The 21,503-nt window shown below is 43.9% G+C and overlaps 1 protein-coding gene across 1 annotated transcript in view; it reads right to left on the bottom strand.

The window, feature by feature from the left end:
- TSPAN18 (tetraspanin 18) overlaps positions 1–21,503 on the bottom strand; it is a 127,080-nt gene that overhangs the window by 4,364 nt on the left and 101,213 nt on the right. Inside the window, exons 4-9 of the mRNA XM_068398095.1 lie at positions 16,893–16,984; positions 15,926–16,120; positions 10,267–10,341; positions 4,380–4,478; positions 2,919–3,098; positions 291–374 (exon numbers count right to left, since the gene is read on the bottom strand). Of these exons, the coding sequence (XP_068254196.1) occupies positions 291–374; positions 2,919–3,098; positions 4,380–4,478; positions 10,267–10,341; positions 15,926–16,120; positions 16,893–16,955 (696 nt within the window). The 5' untranslated portion in view covers positions 16,956–16,984. The remainder of the gene's footprint in view (positions 1–290; positions 375–2,918; positions 3,099–4,379; positions 4,479–10,266; positions 10,342–15,925; positions 16,121–16,892; positions 16,985–21,503) is intronic.

The raw sequence follows: 21,503 nt of genomic DNA, 5'->3' as shown, positions 1-21,503 counted from the left end.
GGCAGGCGGTGGGTCCCTGAAGCCCCTGTGGCCAGCGTGGCAGGGCAGCAGCTCTGTGGTGGCCCAACACAAGGCGGCACTGCAGGTGTGTGGCACTGGTTATTTCCCTGCCTTTTGTGGCAAAGGACTAAGCACCCGGCTCTTTCTAAGCAATTAAAACCGCGAGTTGATAAGCTGCTCGCACGTTGCAGGTGCAGCTTCCCCTGGCAAGGGGGAGCACCTGCCTGTTTGCCTCACTGCTGGACATCCACCAACACTTGCTTTTCTTCCAGTCACACAACAGTAAGTACCTCAATGGCCAACACTCCAATGGCAAGGGCTCCTGCAAGGTACACGTAGGTCTCAAAGGAGTTCAGGATCACAGTGTAGCAGCCCTAGGAAGGACAAAATGTGGTGAGATACACCTGAGCAGCACATTGCACTGTTCTCACAGCACAGCCCTCATCAGTGCAAGAGGTGCTCTCAGATCCAGGCACCACAAGCACGGCTCCCTCTCACCCCTGCACCCAGCCCCACAGCACAGGAGACAGAGACCCACAGGATAGTGCTGGGCGGGGGAAGGCTTTGCTCTAGTGGGATGGGAGCTGCTCACACCCACAGCCCCTCACTGACCACGAGGAACTGTGTCTTCTTGCAGGGCAGAGAGGAGCAGCATGGGAGAGGCGCTCCCTCTGCAAAGGGCAGAGACTAAGCACAGAGGAAAAGACCCTCAGGGCAGATGACAGACAGCCCAGGCTGGCTAGGGATAAGGACGATTTATTTAAAGCCAAGGCAGGTGATTCTTGGATCCTCTCTCATAGCTAGCAGCTCTTTCTTTCACACCCCAAGACCATTTCTCTGTGCCTTCACCCCAAGGAGCAAGGATGAACACCTGCTGATCTTCTGGCTGTAGGAGAATTCATTTCCTTAAGAACTCAGGGCCATGCACTACATCAATCCTTCTACTTATGCAGCATAGCCACCATCATATTTAATGTCATTTATTATTGCTCATACAATTAACAGCAGGTAGATCTTCTGCAGAGGTTTCAGAATGTTTCTGGAAATCACCAGCTTATCCTGGCCTCAGTTCTCACAGCTTAAAATTCCAAGCCACCAGCGAATTTCCACAAATAGGTCACACATAAAGAGAAAAGCAGATTGGAGTTTGTCCAATGTAAAAAGAAGCTCTCTACCCCACTGAGCACATACTTCACACATACACATTTAATCCCATCCATACTGATGGGATGTTTTAATCCCCTGATTTTTTCCTTCTAACCAAAAAAAGAAAATGTCTGAACTGCAAAGACATCACAACAAGTTACCTGCTGGTGTCTGTGCCAGACCCTGCTCACTGCGAGTGAGACACAACCAGAGGAGAGCAAGGGAGAGCACAGAGGGGACCCACTCACGGGGCAGACACAGGGAGCACAGACCGTTGGGGCAGTAACCCAGCTGTTAAAACCACACTCTTGTCAACATGAGACTGCTCAGCAGCAGCTCTGTTCCAGCCACGGTTCAGTCCAATTTTAAGGGAAAAGCATCCAGCCCAGCAACAAAATGTTTGGGTGCTTGCCAGAACTCCAACCTTAACCCAACTTCCAGCATGCCCTGCTCAGCTGGCTGCAAACGGGGGTGACCACAAGTGTGGCCAGCACTGTCCAACCAGCATGGTGTCCCAAGAGCCTGACTTTGCTCCAGGAGTGCCTGACTTCAGCCATTGGTTGCTTGGGAGTGCCTTTCCCATTTTACAGAAGTGCCTCACTGCGTGCTCAGTGACACTTGCTGTGCACACTGCTTCTTCCTCCAACACTCTGCGGTGGCAAAGGCTCACAGGAAGCCTTCCCTTTTCATAGAAGAGGTAGGCCTCAGCATCACCACTTATGGAAAGCTAAGTCTGTTATTTGCTTTAACCTTCTTTCTCAAAATGCACTTCTCTTTCCCTCTCTGCTGTTTGTCATGTCTCTACTCTCTCTGTTTCCCATCAATTCACAGCAATCAGACCTGGCAGCAGCAGTATGGTGCTGTTTGCTATGATCTCTCCCCCAGAGTACCTTTGCCAACCATTTCCAGCCGCCAGGCAAGGAACAGCTCACGCGTTGCTTCCAAGCTCCTTTACTCTCTTTCATAATCTGCTATCAAGTGCTGAAAAGAGGACCACTGCTTAGTCTGGAGTGAAAAGGATACTTGTAGATATGGTCAGTACAGAGCTCAGCTGGCTTATTAATGCTGAGGTGAACACAGTCAGGAACTTTGCTAGAAAGTTTCTTAAACTTCACATCTTGGTGACAATGTAAGAAAACATGACTGCAGTATCAGTGTCAATGACATTATGCTGAACTGTCTTGTTCCAGTCTAGTATGGGGAAAAATTGCCGAGTTGAGAGACCTGGCAAAAGAAAATTCCTTTTTCTACTGTAAAGAGTAGAAGAGTGGAGAAATGCAGCTTTCCAACACTTCTCTTCCTTGGAAAACAGACATGGTTTTCTGTGGCTGTTAAACCCTTGATCTCTTGGTTGCATATGTTGTTGATGAGGAGTCTTTGTGAACTAAACTGGAGCCACTACTGCAGCCAGTAAAAGCCAACTCCATCCCATCCTCACTGACCTGTGCTGGCTTGCGAGTTAACTTCTCAGAGATAGTACTAACCTTCAGAAACACAATAAAACTTGATGTAATTTCCACCTCTCAATCCCTTGGGAAAATCTTCATATTTCTGCTGATATAGCACAAGATGGACTTAGCAGTGCACACAATGAAAGCTGATTTTCAAAATCAGGCATATGCTATGACTTTGAAAGCTATCAGGAGAAATGTAATCAGGATGTGAGCTACAGCCAGAATGGCACAACCTGCCAGCTTCACTAGCTACCCATGACCACCCCAGCCATCTCTCTGCCCACTGTGGGCCTTTTCCTGGCATTCGGTTTCCCTTACCTGTCGGTTCTGAAACCTCTCGACACCTGTGAGGCAGGCTTCCTTGTTGACAAACATCCCTTCCCGGCTCTGGAGTTCTCGCTGGCAACAGGCCTCCGGTGTCACCTTTTCCAAAGAGGAGTGTGGAAGATGAGGGACAGCTTCAAAATCTTCTGGTCCATTCACTCCACAGCAGGCAAACTAGGGAGAGAGAGGCACAGAGAATAAAGGAAGACAGAGTTGACACTTTGCCCTGAAAGCAGATACAAGAAATCTACCACAGACCTATTCTTGTAGGGATCAAAGCAGAGACAAAACAACTGTTGTTTCCAAAGAAGTGAGTTGTGCTTGTACCTTGGAGCTTCTGCTTCATCAAAGCTTTATTATAAAGTCCCACTTTTCCCATGTCATACTGTAGACTCTAAGGTACCACTGGGAATATTGCCACAAACTCCACAGGCTTTGGAGCACATCCAGAATGACTTGCTTGAGATCACCCAGCAAGTCTGTAAGGGAGCCAGCAGCACAATCCAGGCTCCCAACCGCCTGCTCTCCCTGTAGCTAATAGCCAGGATTGTTGCTGCTCAAAGGCACTGCTAGGTGATTCAAGTAAGGTCCCTTTTTAGGATTCAAGTCAGGTCCTTTTTAAGGATTCAAGTCATATTCTGACTCTGTCTCCTTTCAGTCAGCAAAAGGAAATGTCTTTATTAAAGTCCTGAATCAGCATGAAGGGCAGCAATCATCTTTTTCTTTTAAGACTAAAATTGGCTTTTCATCTGCAGAGGCTGACATCCTGCTCTTCGCTCCTGAAGAGATACACCGTGGGCTGTACTGAGCACTAAGTTCACATGTACACACACACACAAACAGAACTTCTTGTAATAGATAATAACAATGCCAATTCCAATGACAGTCAATCTTTAACCTGTCTGATTAGGATTGTAATAACAAAGTCAATTTTGATGGCCAACATGTCTATACTGCAAATATACCATTAGGCACACTCCTGCCTAATCTGCCACATACCAACTCATTTCACAAGAGCTAACAAAGAACCATTAGTTAGCACCAGTTTTTGGCTGCTGTTGGCTGGGAATAGTTCTGAAGTAGACTGCAAGCTGAAAGGTCCAGGTTAAATGCAGTGATACTCAGTGGCAGACAGCTCCATGGCTTTCTGTGCCCACTGTTTGAAAGCTGGAGGTACCCAGTCAGGTCAAATGCCTCAGGCTTTGGCAAACCACAAAGGCTGATGCAGTCACTGGGAGCGTCTCTCTCAGGACCAACGGCAGCTCACTTTGAGAAAGACCAGCTGCCAGCCAAACTCTCATCTCCCTCTCATCACCACCACAAACCCCAGTGCTGTATTTGACACAACAGGATGGTTGAAGCAGGCTGACCCTGGGCAAGCTGAGGGTGTGGGCTGAACACTGTGTTGATGGCCACTGACCACAGGCAGCACGGGACTGGCATGGCCTGACTTACTGTGATCATGACAGAGTTCCAGGTGGAAGAGAAGACATCCGTGTCGTTGTTCCTCAGGTAATGCTTCTTCAGCTCCTTGGTGAAAAATTCTCTGGTCAGCTGAAACACACAGGCAGGTGAAAATGTAAAAGCTACTGCCAACACTTTTCCCAAGTGCTTCACAAAGCTCCCTTCTGTGGATGCTGGGGATTGTCTGGTTGTTTTGGTTTTGTTCCTTTTTTTGCCAACCTCAGAGGACATGGAAAAAAACACTGGCTGAACCATAACTATACCCAGGGTGAATGGTAATTTTTGAAAAAAACTGTTGCTCATTAAAAATCAGCGACTGAATTATATCTATACTTGTAAGATAATGTTTACACTTAAAGGTTGGTTGTTTTTTTAAATTTTCAGTGCTATTTGAAAGTGTTTCATAAGTTGAAACAGGACTAAAACAGATTTTAGAAATATCTTCAAATCCACACCCAAATAGTAGTTGAATTTACTATGCTTCATAAGGTCTGAGATCAAAGTATGATTTTCCCTTCGCTTTTCATTTTAAACCAGTTAACTTCCTATTAATGACAGGGGAATGCTCTGAATTTACTTCCATGTGTGAGAAAGCAGAATGAAGCTCTAAAATGAAACTTTCTGGGAATGTAAAGGAAGTAAAAAACATGTAACAAATATGAAATGTTCAAGTCAACTTACGAATCGGAAAAAAAGACCATTTCCCTGACAATGTTATAGATTATCTAAACTAACCACACACAAAGAAAAAAAATCCTCTTATATTTCCAGTGTTTAGATAATTGAAACACTTTACCTAAGGTCAACAATATAAATGAATGGAATTTCATTTACTCCTGTTTACATTTACAGTAAAATAGAAAAACTGAACCAACATTTCTGCTCAGTCTCCTCAAGAAGTTAGACACCTTGAAATTACATTTACTTAGGATCACTCTCTGGAGGACTAGTAAATACACAAAATTAAAAGTCCTCTTAAACCAAATACTCCAATCTTTCCTCTTTCCACCTTTCTGTCACTTCAGGATGAAAACTTCAAGGAATCCCCTTTTCAGGTTTCCAATAGGTCTTGACTTGTGTGGTCCCTTCTCTAAAATACGCTGTGATTTGTGATCCACTCAGGCAAAATCTCTCTGCCACTGCAAAGCCTCAGTGAAGGGGGTTATACAGCACTGGATATACGGCTGGATACAGCACTGCTGTAGTGTTGCAGATTTGCAGGATCAGAAATTCAGCTGCCTCAAAAAGACCCGTTTTTTTTTTCTGTTGTTCATACAGCACTGCAAATGCAGTAACAAATACTGCTACGAGTTCGTTTCAGGTTCTTGATATGCAACGTGAAATATCACACATACACATACATATGTATGAGATGTATGTGTGGGCACAAAAGCACAAGCATAAAATTGTTTGTTCCTTTGTAATTCTACCACAAAATTTAAGGAAAAAAAAAGAGAAGGCTGTGGTGACTAAAAGACCCCAAACACCACTTAATATTGACTTCTCTTTTACAAATACAAACTAAGGCCAAATTTAATGACTAAATCAATACTGGCTAAAACCTTGTCACAAAGACTTGAATGATGTAGGTAGCTCCATCTCACTACCTTTTAATGAGATATGCTGCTAAGTTCCTAAATCACTTTTATGAGACAGAGGTTAACTCATTTTTTGCTTTTGAATATTAAAATACTGGAGGATCATAGAGGACTGGCATTTTCCTTTGGGAATATGGCAGACTGAGGGAAGGTTAGATTAGAAGATGCTGAAACATGTCCTCAGCATTTTCCTTTCCTTCCCTTTCTCTGCATACTTTATCTATGCAGCATCCTATCCTGCAGAGACAGCAGTGCATTTTTTGATGCTTGTCTGTTTCTGGAGCGCAGATTTTGAAACTGATATTACCATTGGTAATAATTCCAGCCGACCGCCTTTGGCGGGGTCTAAAACAAAAGTTTCATTTAAAAATAAAGTGAAACCTTTATTTTGACAGCCGCAACCCCAGAGGAAATTGTTCAGAGTTTGCATGTGATTTTTATGAGACTTGGCCTAAAACAAAACTTAGTGCTGGAAGGGTAAGTTTGCCAGGAAAATAACTGATTTCATTTTGTTGCTCTTAAACTGCTTGTCCTGATCATGTGAAGTTCAGAAAAATGTTAAAAAAAAAAAAAAATCAGCAGAAGCATCTTTCTTTTAAAAAATTGCTGACAAAGGAGGATAGAAATCAGCAAGATGACTTGCATGCCCACGGCCCCACTCTTGCTGAAGCTAGTAATTGCACTGATGAGGTCAGTGCACATTGCAGTACTTTGGCAAGAACTATTCAGAAGGGAGCAAAGGACCTACTAATAAAACTAGATCTTTGCACACACTTCTGACAACACAGTTATATCAGCCACAGTCATGAACAATAAAGAGCCGCTCAACTGTGTTATGTTCTAGCTCTTCTGGGGGGGAATGTCTCCAAGAAGCAGCACATGCATGTGTACATTCACATGCCAGTGAATGAAGTGGGACTGTTTTGTCACACTGGTTCAAAAAATAGCTTGGCTGGGATTACTGCAGCCAGATGAAGGGGACTTCTGAAAAAGAGGGCATTTCTGCACAACACAGCTGTGCTGGCACCAGCCAGGAAGGTCACAGCCTTCTCACGCAGTGCTGTGTTCAAGAATACCGAATGCTGTGCAAGAAGCTGGCTTTATGGTGCCTGCTTGGAAAACAGGGCACACTCCTGTACATCTGCATCTGCCTGAATCATCCTAACATTTCTGACACAGTACAGTGCTTGTACTGTACGTACAGTCAGTCACCAGTGCTGCACTTCTCACTTCCACGGTGCCTTTCATCCAAGAGACCTCCAGCTGCTCAACTGAGGGATGGACGGCTCATGTTCTTTAGTTTTTGCCTTACGCCTGAGGAAACAGAGGTAGCAGGGACCAAAGCGACTTGTCTATTAAGTGTCAGAACCAGGGCTAAAAATCCAAACATCCTGACTCTGTCCAGACCCCTGCCACCAGACTCATCTGTTCCTACCATCCAGCTTGCTTAGCTTGCCCACTAAGGCAACTCACTAAGAAAAAGAGTCAAATATCCCTCCAGGGCTTTTCCCATCCAGACCTCTGAGCAGCATATAAAGAGCAATTCCTGTATATAAGTCAAATCGCTCTTCCACAGCCTCTCTCTATCGTTCATGGAAGACATTATTTTATGGGGGGGTCGTCTAGATGAAAAAGGGTTCTCCACCATCAAAAATCTCCTTTACAAAGGAAGAGAAGGTCTGGTACTGCCATAGTTGATTAACAACAGCCTTCCTCTTCAGAGACTGCTTTTAAACAGTTCTTTGGGAGTGCAACTGAACTTGCAGATCACAGTAGCTCACCATCGCTAATACCACTTTCACTAACCCTCACCACCACACTCTGTTTCACTGGCTCTTCTTCTCATGTCAAATCTCAGCAGAAAACATCTCTTTTTCGCCCTTATTTTTGTCTCTTAATTTTTTTCACTCCCTCAACTATTAATAATTTAACTCTGTTGAGAGTTTGGGAGCTAGTTTGTATGTAAAACACTATACAAGAGAAAGCTGCACTGAACATTACCTGGAAAGTGAGCAGATAAGAGTGTATCTTTCTCTTTCATCTCATTTTATGCACCCATTGAGGCCACAGCCATATGGACTGGTGCAATCACCATCACAGGACCCACTTCGTAATCTTCCAAGAAATTTAGGATGCCTAAACGTGCATTTACCACCAGATGCCTTGAAAGTAACTTGTTTCACAGGGAAGAGAAAAGCACATCTGAATCTGACCTTAAATTGCTACTGTGAAGAATTCTTCCCAACATGGGGTCATTGAAAGACCACCTCTGTCCCCACGGACAGCCATCTAGCCTCACCCTAACCCAAAGATGACAGCAAAATTAGCCACAAGTGGTTACCAAGCCAGAGAAGCTACCACCAAAATTTATAGCAACAGCAAAACAAGCGTTTTTTTTTCAGAAGAAACCTGAGGAGTGAACAAACCATAAGAACTTGCAGACTGAGTTTAACATCTGCATAGAGCCATCTCCAGCTATGTTGGGATCTGACGTTCTTCATTCCTTCCCATTTAAGCCCTTCCTGTCAGTCATTCTGACAGAGTGGGAAGCTGGTGATACAAACACGGAGACAAGCTCAAGAAAGATAGAAGTTTGTTCCCCTTCAAGTTCTATCTCACAAAACACCGCCAGATTGTACAGAAGTCTAGAATAACCACTGCGACCTTATCTTGCAAGGTAACATATCCTCACATGTCCCGTGGCTTCCATGGGAGTGGAAGGTACTGACGCTTTGCCCAGAAGCAAGATGTAAGCAGGCTCCTTGTGACTGAGGGAAGAGGACCCAGACAGCCCTGCAGTCACCCCAGCACACAGGACTCACAGTGAGCCTGGCTAGTTTCTTGTACCTTTTACCAGCTTCCCACAGGGAAGGTGGGAGCAGCCAGCTGCTGGCTGCTTGCCCAGCCTCTGCTCACCAGGGACCACATTCTCTCTCTGTCGTGAAGCCTGTACCTGGGTCTGCAGAGCAGTTTCTACGTGTGCGGTCTGCTGCTGGTGCTGAACCAAAGGAATTCTCTAAAAACTCCTAACAGCAGAGCTGTAATGACTAGAAAACACCAGACCCCCCCATGCTGCAACCTATTTATGGAGTGGTAGCTGTTCCCATGAGGGCATGGTCTCAAAGCCTAAGCTGGAATGGGGCACCCACCCTATGTACAGAGTGCCGTCCCTTCCCCGCTGCCTTCAGATCTGAGGCAGACAAGAGACCACCAGCTTATAAAGTGAAAAAAAAAAAACCTCTCACTACCTCCCCTCAAGACCATCCTACTGCACAAACACCACACTATCTTGCCATGAGCCTCCTAAGTCTTGATTCTTTGCTTATCAAAATCTTCTTATATGAATAAAAATAAAAGTATATCCTGGCTCAAGAAAATCATCATTATACATGGCCCTTCTATGCTCATGCCGCATTTCTGTCATGTTCAGTACAGGGAACATACTGTATGTTCTCTTACTACTGGCAGAGGCCAAATAAACAAAATAAATACTAACAGTCACCAGTGACCACCTCTGCTGGCCAGTGTTTTTTCACAGCCATCACTCAGAGTCATATTTCAAAGATAGGCTGACTTGAGAAGGGTAGACATAGTTCAGTCAGGCTCTTCTCTGCACATGTGGGAACATGAAAAAAAAATGCACAAACCTTTGCTCATTAGAGAAACAAATGAGACTGTGCTTACTACTAGTGTAGTAAAAGCTTACTACCAAGGTAGGGGAGGGATGATGGCCATATAATAATATGCATAGCAGCAGAGTAGAGAAAGGCTACATCATACGAAGCTGTGGAGAGAAGGACCAGAAACTTGTAAGCAGGGCAATACGCAAAGGATCCATTGACAGGACTCAAAATGGGACATGGGGAGACTTGCTCAGGGCAGGTCAGGAGGGATATCTTACAAACAGTATTGAGAGGAATCTGGTGAGCACCAGAACATGAAAATCCAAGAAGGAATATGATTGTGACTTTATTATTCTCTTTGATGGAATGTGCAGATGGTTTGGCTGCAAAAGTATCAGGAAGACTCTAAAAACTTCAGGATTTAAGCAGTCCCCCCGTGTATATCTTCTGTGTACCTAACCATCCACCCTGCACACGCCAGGTTAGTTAGCATTCACTGGCTTGCTGGCAGTTCTGCAGACTGAGGGTAGTAATGAAGCAGGTTTGTTGGTATTTGAAACAGTCGCTCTGCAAACGAACCAGCCACCATCTAACACCATGCTCCAGCTGGGTACAATCACACTGGGGTTCAGAGTTTGCCCACCATCGGATACTTACATTTTCTCTGAAGATAAAGGCCAGGATTGCAGCTGAAAGCTCCGCCAGGAAGATTAACAAAATAAACATGAAGAACTGGAAGAGAGAAGATGCAAAAAAAACAAAACACAGACATACCATTAGGTGTGTGCAATAAGTAGTAGGAACATAGGATTTTGCTAGTCACCAAAGAGATGGAAAAAACTGAGGAAACTTTTTTTTTCCCCCCTGACAATTAAAAAAAACCAATGAGACAGTAATCTGGAGCAGACACAGCCCCTCTCTGACCATGTCACAGGACATGGGAGCTTGTGATGTTTTTGCCTGGTCCTAATGGGTAGAAGGGAACAAGGTTACAGGACCCGTAGCATCCCCTGATAAATCTGTACCAGGTTAAAACAGTAAAGCCTACTTTGATGGAAAAAGTTATATGATTGTGTAGATGCTCGTACAGGGTTGAACTGTCCTGACACAGGTGTATGCATCACATGCATGCACCTACATATGCATACACACCCCTCATCAAAACATAAACAACGTAAACAATTTTACTGTCATATGATCATGGCTCATTTTGTATGGAAGGAGGTAGTGGGACATAGACTCAAATATTTACACCTATGACCAAAAATGGACTCTTTTCAGATTATTCTGCATTTCAGGACAAAATTAGCCTTGGTTAATATCCCCCCCCACACAATGGGGTTGCACTGAGTTAAGTATTAACCATGCAGAACCTCTATGGAAAGCTGATAATACACCACCATAATTTTAATTTGATTATGCAAGTATCATCCATGTCTTGTATAGTATCCAAAGTGTGCATATTCATATCCTTAGATTAAGACCACACTGCAGACTTGACAGAAAGCAATAGCCAGCAGATTGAGGGGTAGCAAAGGAGAAACAAATGTAAAACCATTACACTATGTCATCACAATTCTAGTGAAGAGAAATGAGAAGGGGACATGGTTGTTCAGTTTAAACTGGAACTGTATTTTCACCCTGTTGCCCTTGCAACCTTCTGCTTCTTTGGTCTAAAATTCTGGTCTTCAGTCTTACTAAAGGCATCTTGTTTCTGTGATGTTACCAAGCCTGAGCAATTCACCATGCCTTCACCATCCACCCCACAGAAGTAAATCAGATGTACTTAAGAGGTCTCATCCGCAGACAAACATCATGCTGTGAGGGTGCTGTCCCCAGGACCTTGTCTACTCAGAGCACTCAGGTACTGTGGAGCATTTCCTGCCCAGGACAGACCCTCCTGCCTGGAGGTGGCACAGAAAACTGGTACACAGCTAGAGGTAAAACTCAAGTAGAGAGGAAAAGAGTGTTGAAGGAAACAAATCTCCCAGGGCAGGAAAGCACTCACTGACATCAAAGCTCAGGACTCAGCCTGTCTTTGGGACTGATTCTCAGTTACAGTGATGCCTCATGCTAGTTTGATGCTGCTTCAGTCCATAACAAACAGTAAGAGGAACAGGCAGGGATGTGCCCTCTAACCTCCTTAAAACAACAAGTGTTGGTGCCGAGGAACTCCTATGGGAACAGAGCAGAAAGTGGCTAGGCTCACACCCTCTCCCAAAATGGCATTTATTTCCATTCTTGGAGACAAAATAGTGGGCTTGAGGAACCATAAGTCTGAACTAGATGGACATTTTTTATGTTCTTATAGCCATGAAGAGAAATCACCATTTGAGAGTCAGCCCTTCTAAAATTCAAGGATCCCAAGAATTAGCCCACAGACTCAAAGATGATTTTACAAAACTGAGTGAACTCAGATTTTGGCACCATGTGAGAAAGACAGGAGTGAATAGAGAACCCAGTAAGACCACAATCACATGGAGGATAACAAACACATGGTACATGTTACCAATGAAGGTGGTTGAAGCAACAAGTAGAAATAAACACAAGAGAAGTCTGGATGGGGCTTTTGTGTGAGAAGGTTATTGAAGGTCTTTCTCAAACAGAAGGCAGGCAGATGGGGCCAGAAGTGCTATTGTGATCCCCAAGCAATGACTTATAAACAGGGTCTGAAATGCTGTGCACCATGCATTTCAGTAATGGAGAGAGAATTAAAACTACCTGCTTGGAATGGGCAAAATGTTGTTTTATTGTCAGTTATCAGAGCTGTAGCGATTTTTCTCCACTGGAAAAGTGCACACACCACCCTGTCCCATCTGTCTTTCTGCTTCTGCAGTAGAAACAAAAGAAAAGGAGCCTGGGCTCAATTGACAAAACAAGAAGAGTCAGATGAGCGAGGACTTCAGTTGCTAACAGAATGCTGTTCCTTGATTTTCTGAACTAGTTAATTCTATAATTTATTCTTACTGGTGGAGTTTTCTGTGTGGCTTCTTTTTTTTCCTGCTCAGAGACTGTTTTGTTTTTAATTTCACCACAGGAGGGCAAAGAACAAGTGATGAGAATGAAAGACACTTTGCAAATTCACATCATCATCCATCAAAGGATCTCAGCATAGTCACTAAGAGGTCTAAGGTGGTGATCAAGTGATTAACCCCGTCACCCCACTAATTGCATTTCATTTACTGATTACTGGGAGGGACATGTTCACCCAAGCTCCAGCACAGGTCTGTGCAGAAGTGGAAGCAGCCATTCCCAGATTATCTCTGATAAGCGTCATTATCATTCCCAAACTGATTTACACTTACATTGTGCAGTCTGCATTACAGATTTGTAACAGTTATTGTAGAAAAAACACGAGCAGCCATTAGGGCTGATGAGATAAAGAAGATGGATCATCATTTTTTCAGAACTTGCTCTCATTCTGCATTTTAAGGAGAGTTAAAAATCTGCTTATTATGTTTTGCCTCCCAAAATTAAATTGATTACTGATATGAGAGCACTAGACAGTCAACTGGTTGATGCATGGGACACAGCAGCCTCACATTCAAATTCATGCTTGAGACCCACACTTGAACATGGGTACCCCCCACATCCAAGGTGAACATCCTGAGGCATGGGGTCTCCCATGTTGGTCAAAAATCCTACCTCAGCTCCTGGATGATTACAGGTTTATCAGAAGTTTCCACAAATCAGTGTTTCATGTTTCTTTTTTCACAACTCATCTACTGTTCCAGTTTTGGCAGTGCTGTTCTGAAAAGAGCAGCAACTGCCTTTAACCAAAAGCACCCACATTTCATGCTGAAAAGTTTCAGGGGCTACTGCACTCATATTTCAAAAGTGCAAAACAGGACGTCTGCACTCAAAATTAAGCCAAATGGAGCTAACACGGACTGTTCTTGTTGCAAAGCTGAATTCAGTCCCACGGTGAAATGTTGTATGCTCAACAGCAGTTTGGATGCTGATTTTTATGGTCTTCTTTTACAGTCAGAGGGTCTTTAGGACAATCCAGAAGTTATTTAATGTCTGATTTGCAGGCCAGTGTTCGTTGCTTTTAGTGAGCCAAGTCCAAATGCTAGGAAATCTAGAAACACCCACAGACTTGTGCTTAATTCAACATGTTAGGTTCCACAGTGATTTTTCTTTTTACCAAAAGGCAAGCAGCTTAATGAAAAATAAAAGTCCTTGCAAACACAGAAGCCAGAACCTAGACAACATGAGTTTGTGCATCTGTCTTGTCCCTTCTATCTTCTGTTTGCATTTGGACTAAAAGCTTCACATATACATTATGCATCACTGTGAAATCTCACGCAAGCAGCTCTCTGGCTCATCAATTCTTTAACAACTTTATAAGTGGATTTGATTTGATCTAGCAACTTCTCCCCAAGTACCACCCCCTTGAAGCCTAACACTCTCTGTTTTGCAAGGTGTTCCCAGGCTCTCTGGCATACACTCATCAATGGTTTGCCTTTTCAGTGCCTAAAACTTACTCCCATCAGACTTCTGGTTTCACAGATGTTTTATGCATTTTAACATCAGCTGGTGTGGCCCCCAAAAAAGCAGAAATTAGCAATGTATCTCTTCTCGCTTGATATCAGCACAGATCCTTATCCAAGTGCTTCACTGCTGCTGGACATGAGATGGCAGGTTGTTTAACAGAGTTGACTTTGATACCAGAAGCCCTGGAAGACCTGATCAGAGTGGAATGCTAATTCCTCATCCAGTAATTACTTTTAGAGTTTCTCCTAGTCTATGGCATTACTTTCATCCCATGTATTTCTCACATTCCAAGTATAAAATAAAACAATAAAAGAAGTAATTAAATAAAGCAGCAGGGCTCAGAACTATCTCTAAGAGTCAGAAAAACAATAACCACAAAATCGAGTGCACTGAAGTATAACTAAAACACAAGGAGGAACATTCAAACCATAATGTAACTATGATGTTAAATCAGGGAAGAGCATGGCCCAGAGCTCACTTGCTGCAGCCAGGTCCCCAATCTGTATGCAGCGGACATGGTCCAAACTGAAAATACTACTCTTCCATTCGCTTACCATCAATACTTCTCATCAAACGTAACTTTTAGTTTCTTAATCTGACAGGGACAGGTTTTGAAGTAACCTCAGGCTCATTGGGCTTGATCCTTTGCATTTTGTTACGTTCCTCTGGGCAGATCTCCATGACTGTACAGGTGATACATTTGGTTTTCTGATTTACTTCTGAGGCAAGTCACTAGAAATCAAACCCACGATACCTTCCAAAAAGGGCTCTTACGTGCAGGTTATGAATTCAAGGGGTGGGTGAGCCAAGTGTCAGAGAGAATTTATCTCAGCGAAGCCAGGCTCATCTCTAAGAAAAAATGGTTTCATCTTCAAGAAAGTGGACTTTCCTGTTCTGTTTCAAGTTAGAGACAAGCCTCTTTCACACTGTGAAGCGGCTGTGCAAGATACAATCATAACAAAACACTATGATCAAATTTTTTTTTTAAAAAAAGAAAGAAAAAACCCAAAAACCACCAAAACCCCAACAGACCCAGATGGAGAAACAAAAGACAAAAGGTCATGTTTGACAAAAACGAAAAATAAAACTAATGAACTTTGTGTTTCGACACATAACTGGCAATGCCTTCCAGTAAGAGATAATTGCTGGAAACTCTGCAGTATCAGACCTTATGGTAGAGGTCAAAAATGACTTATTTTAGAGGCTAGCTCTTTGTAAATAGTACTCGATGGCCACATGGGCTGCAATTTAAGCCTATCATTCAGGGGGAAAATTGCCCAAAGATAACAAATCTGATTCATTTTAGGAGCAGAGTAGGCTGCATAGGGGAGTGACCAGCTATTGAGAGCTGCAATGTAAAGCCACCATGCAGCTCTGAGCTGGGCATTCCTGCTGACATGGAAAGCTCTATTACACAGATGCTTTGCTCTACGTGTTCCCTCTGCTTTGTTGTGAACCAGTGAAGCATGGATCTACAAGTGGAGCTGTGGGTTTTGGGTGGACAAAAGAGGACCATCTTTGATCACTTTATAAAACTAAAAAAAAGAAAACCAAATAGGACCATTCTGAAACAGAGCTTAATGAAGTCAAAATATACTCCTAGACTCCACATGCACTGGGCTCAAGCCTGGTGCAGGGAAGAAGCAAATTCTCTGTATTTCTAGCTGTATGTAAAAGTGCCCTAAACCTATTTATTATCTAAGAGAATAATGGCTACAATAACAGACACCCATTCATGCACTTACAACTGCATCAACTATCCAGTCCCTCCCATTCTTGGGAAACATCGAAAGGCCAACAGAAAACACAAGACACTTACAAAAAGCAGGAGGCATTTGTTCTCACGGATGGCACCGCAGCAGCCAAGGAAACCCAGCAGAAAGAGCATCGCTCCCATAGCCAGCATGACGTATGCTCCCGTGAAGAGCAGAGGGTTGGCAGCCACTATCTCTCGAAAACCTGTGGGATCCACAATGACCCAGATCCCAACTCCCAGCAGGCATGCTCCTCCCAGCTGTCACGGCACAAGGATTGGAGAGAGAGGGAGACAGGTCAACATAAAACAACTGCTGCAGGAAAATTGGAGTCATCGATGTCTTTTGATTGAAGGTGCTCACTTGGAGAATTTGTGTTTCTCCATGGCATATATTCTCTGCCGAGTAGATGACTGCTGACACGCTACTCTTAGTGTCTCTTGCTCACTAAATGAAACATTAGCAGCAAAAGCACCTTTCTTCCTTGAAATGTCACTCTACTGTTTACTCCCTCCCTAATGCTGAAAGACAGAGTCTTGAGCTGCTGCCACATCTGCAGAGGACAGCCCAGTGAAGGGGCACATGGGCATCTCCCCGCAATAAAGTCCAGGGTGGCTGGGTGCTCCCACTCTTCCTGTCAAAGGCAAGAGCAACAGGGTCACCGAGAATTACTGTTCATGTGGTAGGGAAATGACTGTGTTTCCGAGTGAAAACCTCAGCAGGGCACCCAGGACTAGAAAAAAAATTTCTTCTGCCATTCAAAGACAGACCACATACACCACTAGTTACAGCTTTCCCTCTAGTCTCCCTTGCCAAGGACAGGAATAACTCAGAGAACGGTGACCACTGCGCTGGCTTTCTGAATGTCTGAGCATCTTTGGATGCTGCAAAACCCTCAGTGATTGCTAGTGCAAAGCTGAAGAATATTCTGTATCATGGCAACTTTACCAAATTACAGCCTATCCTGCTGGGGAGCAGCAGGCTGCTGGAAACAGGAGAATTCAAGAGAGAAAGTGGATTCTAAATACTTACAAATATAAAGAAATTTAAAAGAAACATCAGGTACTTCATGCAGCTCAGACAGTCTCCCTCCATGGTCTTCAGGCTCCTTGATTCAATTCTTCCTGCAAAACACCAGCACTTCCTTAGCACACTCACTTGTTATTGGAGTGACGCAATCCTACTTCCACTTGTATTTCCCCCAGATCCTGTGGAGTTATTTATACAGAAGGGCTCAGTTCTTACCTGGACAATGCAACATAGCACAGGCTAGTAAGAGATAATGATCACTGCTAAGTGCCTTTGTATTCTTCCAGGTCTAAAGGAGAATGCAGATGTGAAGAGAGGGTTGCAGGAGAGGAAAGGTCTGGCTTTGCTTGCAGAGTGAGATGTGGGGAGAAATATCCCTCTGCACATGAAGATTTTTTTTTCCCCAGTCTCTAAAGCTTGTCAAGTCTAAGAAGCACTGAACATACCTGCTTACTTCATGCCAAAAAAAGGCCATATTTGAAAGGCTCACAAGCATGCATTTCTGGACAATTAGCTCCATACAAGCTTTCTCCAGAGAATGAATGCCACATAAACTAGGACAACATTTTCAGAGAAACATTTGGAGGAGCTGGGCTGGGAATGACTGCAGTGTGTGGACATGGGAGGGCCTGAGGAGGCTGTCCTCACACGGCTACTCAGCCTGGGGCCCAACACCTGCTTGGCATGCAGTGTGAAATGTTACTGTGCCACCAAAGTCCTGGTGCTCTACACCCCACCCTGCACAGGTCTTTTGCAGGCAGAGCCCATGGATCAAAGTTGGTAAACTCTTAATCCCAGGAAAAAAATGCTAAGGAATCTGAACCAGTTTTGAAACTCCATGTCTGAATTAGACAGCAAACTACTTAGGACAGTACTTCTATTGGAAGAGCAGCTATAAATCCAGACCAGGTAAGGCTACACTGGGAAGAAAGTTTCTGCCCCAAAAAGCTTGCTGTTTAATAAAGTGACTGTGTCGCCCAATATGCAATTATATCACCAAAAGTACCCTAGAGGGACAGACAAATAAATACATAAAATAGTAAAACTTTCACTGAAACATAAGATAATGCAGTCGTGGCACCGTGCACAGATGGATGCATACATATGCAAACACAGAGAAGCTCCCTAGAGAAGCCTTCCCAAAGCCCACATGCTTCTTAACCCATCTCTTCCCCTTCCTCCACTGCAAATGCCATTCCCTAAACAGACCTGCATCCAGTGATATTCTCTGTTAGCAAAGCACATTCAATTCACTTAAAAGGAAAAAAACAATGAAATTATCCAAGGTTTTCACCAGGCCAAAATTAAAACTCTTTCACTCCTTCATTGTTTTTGTCAATCCACAAAACTTGGGAATGCTGTAGAGCCTCGTGGGCTGCTTCCCTCTGTGACCATGGGAACCGTGCTGCCTTAGCCAAAGGGCTGAGAAAATGCATGGCAGGCAGACCTCCCAGCAAGGGGCTGCCTGAGGTAAACAGCCAGGTTCATGTGATACAGTGGGTGTGTTTGCTGCACTTCTTTGACTGTTTAAAAATCAAATCACTTCCTCCCTAGTGTCAAAACAGGCAGAGACACTCATGTGGACATGCAGCTCTTTCCCTCATCATCTTTACTTGCCTGGGGCAGGACAGCAGCATGCCTTTGCTGGCTGGGGACTGCCAAGGGAACCCCCTTTGCCAGAGGAATCCCAAGCAGATCCACAAAGCCAGTCTTACAGTCCCCCTCACTTCTGGAGAAACACAAACCTGAATCTGAACCTGAGAACGAGGGCGGTATTTTTCTTTACAAAGTTTATTTTCTTACTCCTCTGATACAAAACTGTTCTGCCCAGAGAGACTCAAATCCGAGACCATGACTGGCAGAGATGGAGTGGGGCACAGAGCTCTGACGTGGGCCTGAAGGAGATGCCCACAGCTTCCTGACGGTGTTTAAAGCCATGTCTGCAAATCTCACAGAAAACAGAGATCTTGAAGTCCAGAAGGGTAAGTAGTGGGGAGGGAATTCTTCAGTTTCATGGGAAAGGTGAACCTTCAGTTCCACTAACCCATTAGCTGGGACACTATAGTAGAGAGGGATATGAAAATACAGACAAATCAATAGGATACTGGAACTTCAAGAGCCCCGGAATTAGTGGCAGACAGATGTTCCCATCACCACACAAAAAAGTTATGCTCCAATGAAACAAAGGATGGCTAAATCTCAGTATATTAGCCGAAGCCTGAAAGTTATCTGAGAAACTTTTAAGTCCTGCTGCCTTGAGCACCCACCCACATGATCCATATCATAGTAGCTTTAGGCAAAAAAGGAATAAAAAGCAAACCAGTTTAGTCATATTGTGCTGCTTCACATCATTCACACTCATCTCTCTGCAGAGGTGCCCACATGAAAAACATTGCCTGTGGCCTAAGAAGCAGCAGCTCCTGAGTCTAACGCTGTCTTGCTGCTTTTTAGAGTTGGTAAATCTCATTCCTACCTTACTTTACTTTCCATGTCTGGGTCTGCTTCCTCTGCAAGACATGGAACCGCTCTGATTTGCACGAGCTGGGTACGGGCCTCCTTTGTTTTTCAAAGACAAACAAACCTAAGCTATGATTCCTTGCATTGCTCCTGCCCATGCATCCACTCAGTAAGTTAAAATGTTTTCTAGGTGTGAGTAGGGAAGGGAGACTAAATCCGTTGAGCAATCAGGTCCTGAAAACTTCACCGTCAGGGCCACACAGTCACAGTAACCTGGGAGCAGCACGAACACATGCACACTCAGCTTTGACAAGTGAGGACTCCTTTGTTTGCCTGGGCAAAGAAATTGTCCCCAGTGGTGGTGCTGGGCTGTAATTTCGAAACCCATCCACACTTCACACAGCAAAGCAGCAACTAAGCACAACCCTACTAATTGTGCTGTGCTTCAAGCCAGGAACACCCCCAGTGGGGCTTAGAAATCCCAAAGTCCTTCAACTCAGGATGTGCAAATGGAAGTCAGTGGCAACAGTGCGAGGTGTGGTCTGGCAAAGCCAGTAACAGAGCACATCAGAGCTTCCATGTCCTAAGAGCTCAATGCAAACTTCCAAAAAATGCCAACCCACTGATCTGATCTGAGAAACAGGAGCTCTGAGCAACTGTTTCAGTGCTGGAACTTCGAGCTTGGAGAAACCCACACGTACCAGTGTAACACACCCTTTCCAGTTTCTTCTGGGTACCCAGATTCCCAAACAGCACAAGCAAGGTCACTACTTGCATCCTGTGATTGTACTGATTAAAACAGGGCAAATCAACCAAAAGCATGATCTGACCTCTTACGTTGCACTTAAAACTGTTTCATGTCAGAACTCAAGCGCTCCAGCGTATATGAAATACATTACCATCCAGTTCATATAAGCAGTAGTGCTCTAGACTTCGAAGAGTATATAACTAATGCTATTTACAAACAATGCAAGCAAAATGCAAATAATGTTACTTACAAACAATGTAATCATGAAACCATTTGTGCCAACTGCTGCCTAACTAATTAGCTGAAGGTACCTGAAGTCCCTGATGACAGGCTGCATGCAGAAAACAACTGACATGAAAGGACAATCCTGACCCACAGAGCTGCTTTTTCCTTCCACTTTTCTTTTTAAGCCATACATACAAAAGGCAATTTTTTAAAGTTACTCCTACTACACACTGATGCAAGTGCGATAAAAACTGAACATATATGTCTTAATCTACCTTTAAAAAATATCTTCCTCTGCCCTCCTCCAGGCTTCAAATTTGTGACAGATTAAGTTCTCCTCTGCAGGAGACATTTAATGCTAAGCAAACATTAACAGCCAGAACTGCAGAAGACAGCAGCTGACAGATGCTTTCCCTGGCTTGTCCCATCTCAGACCTGTGAGACATATGAGATGCATTTGTTTTTGTCTGAAATGTAGCTATAAATGGTCAACTTTTTCTCAGGCAGATTATTCTAAATTTCTCCCCCCAATATGAATGCTATCTTGCAAAGTGATGGGGAGGCTAAAAATCCCCAGCAGTGTAGCCAGGAAACATATCCCAGCTGCTGTAATCAGTTAGGAATAAAGTCTAGTTTTTCAAGGCAATGCATTTTTTTGTTCTCCAGCCACCATTTATTTCCTTCCTTGTGACATTTGCTTTTGCATGCCTTGCAGCTACCTTGAATTTCACATATCTAAAGGCAGCTGCTCAACCACACCCCCAAAAACTGCTTCCAAGTTTCTCTTTGCTACCACTGACATTTCCCTCTACCCCCATATCCCTTTCACACTGCATTGAAATTTCACTTCGATTGCTCCTTTACCTTTGCCTTGGAGATGGAATCACTGAAAAACTTAGGCTGGACAAGACCTCCGGATGTCGTTGAGTACAAACACCCACTGCCTCCAACCTGGGCCAATCCCAAAGTTAGAGAAGGTTGCTCAGAGTCACATTAGTTATGTTTTGAATATCTCCAAGGATGAAGATTCCCCAGTCTCCCTGGGCACCTCTTCCAGTGTTTGACCACCCTCCTTGTGAAAAGATTTTTCAAAACAGCTGTCCAAGGTGTGTCCAAGTTACCTTGTGGTGAAAGGAACAAGAGCATCCCTTGGATGTGCCAGTCTATCAGAACTCTCAGGAGCA

The sequence above is a fragment of the Nyctibius grandis genome, chromosome 4 (assembly GCF_013368605.1).
Source record: "Nyctibius grandis isolate bNycGra1 chromosome 4, bNycGra1.pri, whole genome shotgun sequence".
NCBI lineage: Eukaryota > Metazoa > Chordata > Aves > Nyctibiiformes > Nyctibiidae > Nyctibius > Nyctibius grandis.
Note: the sequence above shows the minus strand (reverse complement) of the source record. Positions and strands in the feature narration are given on the sequence as shown.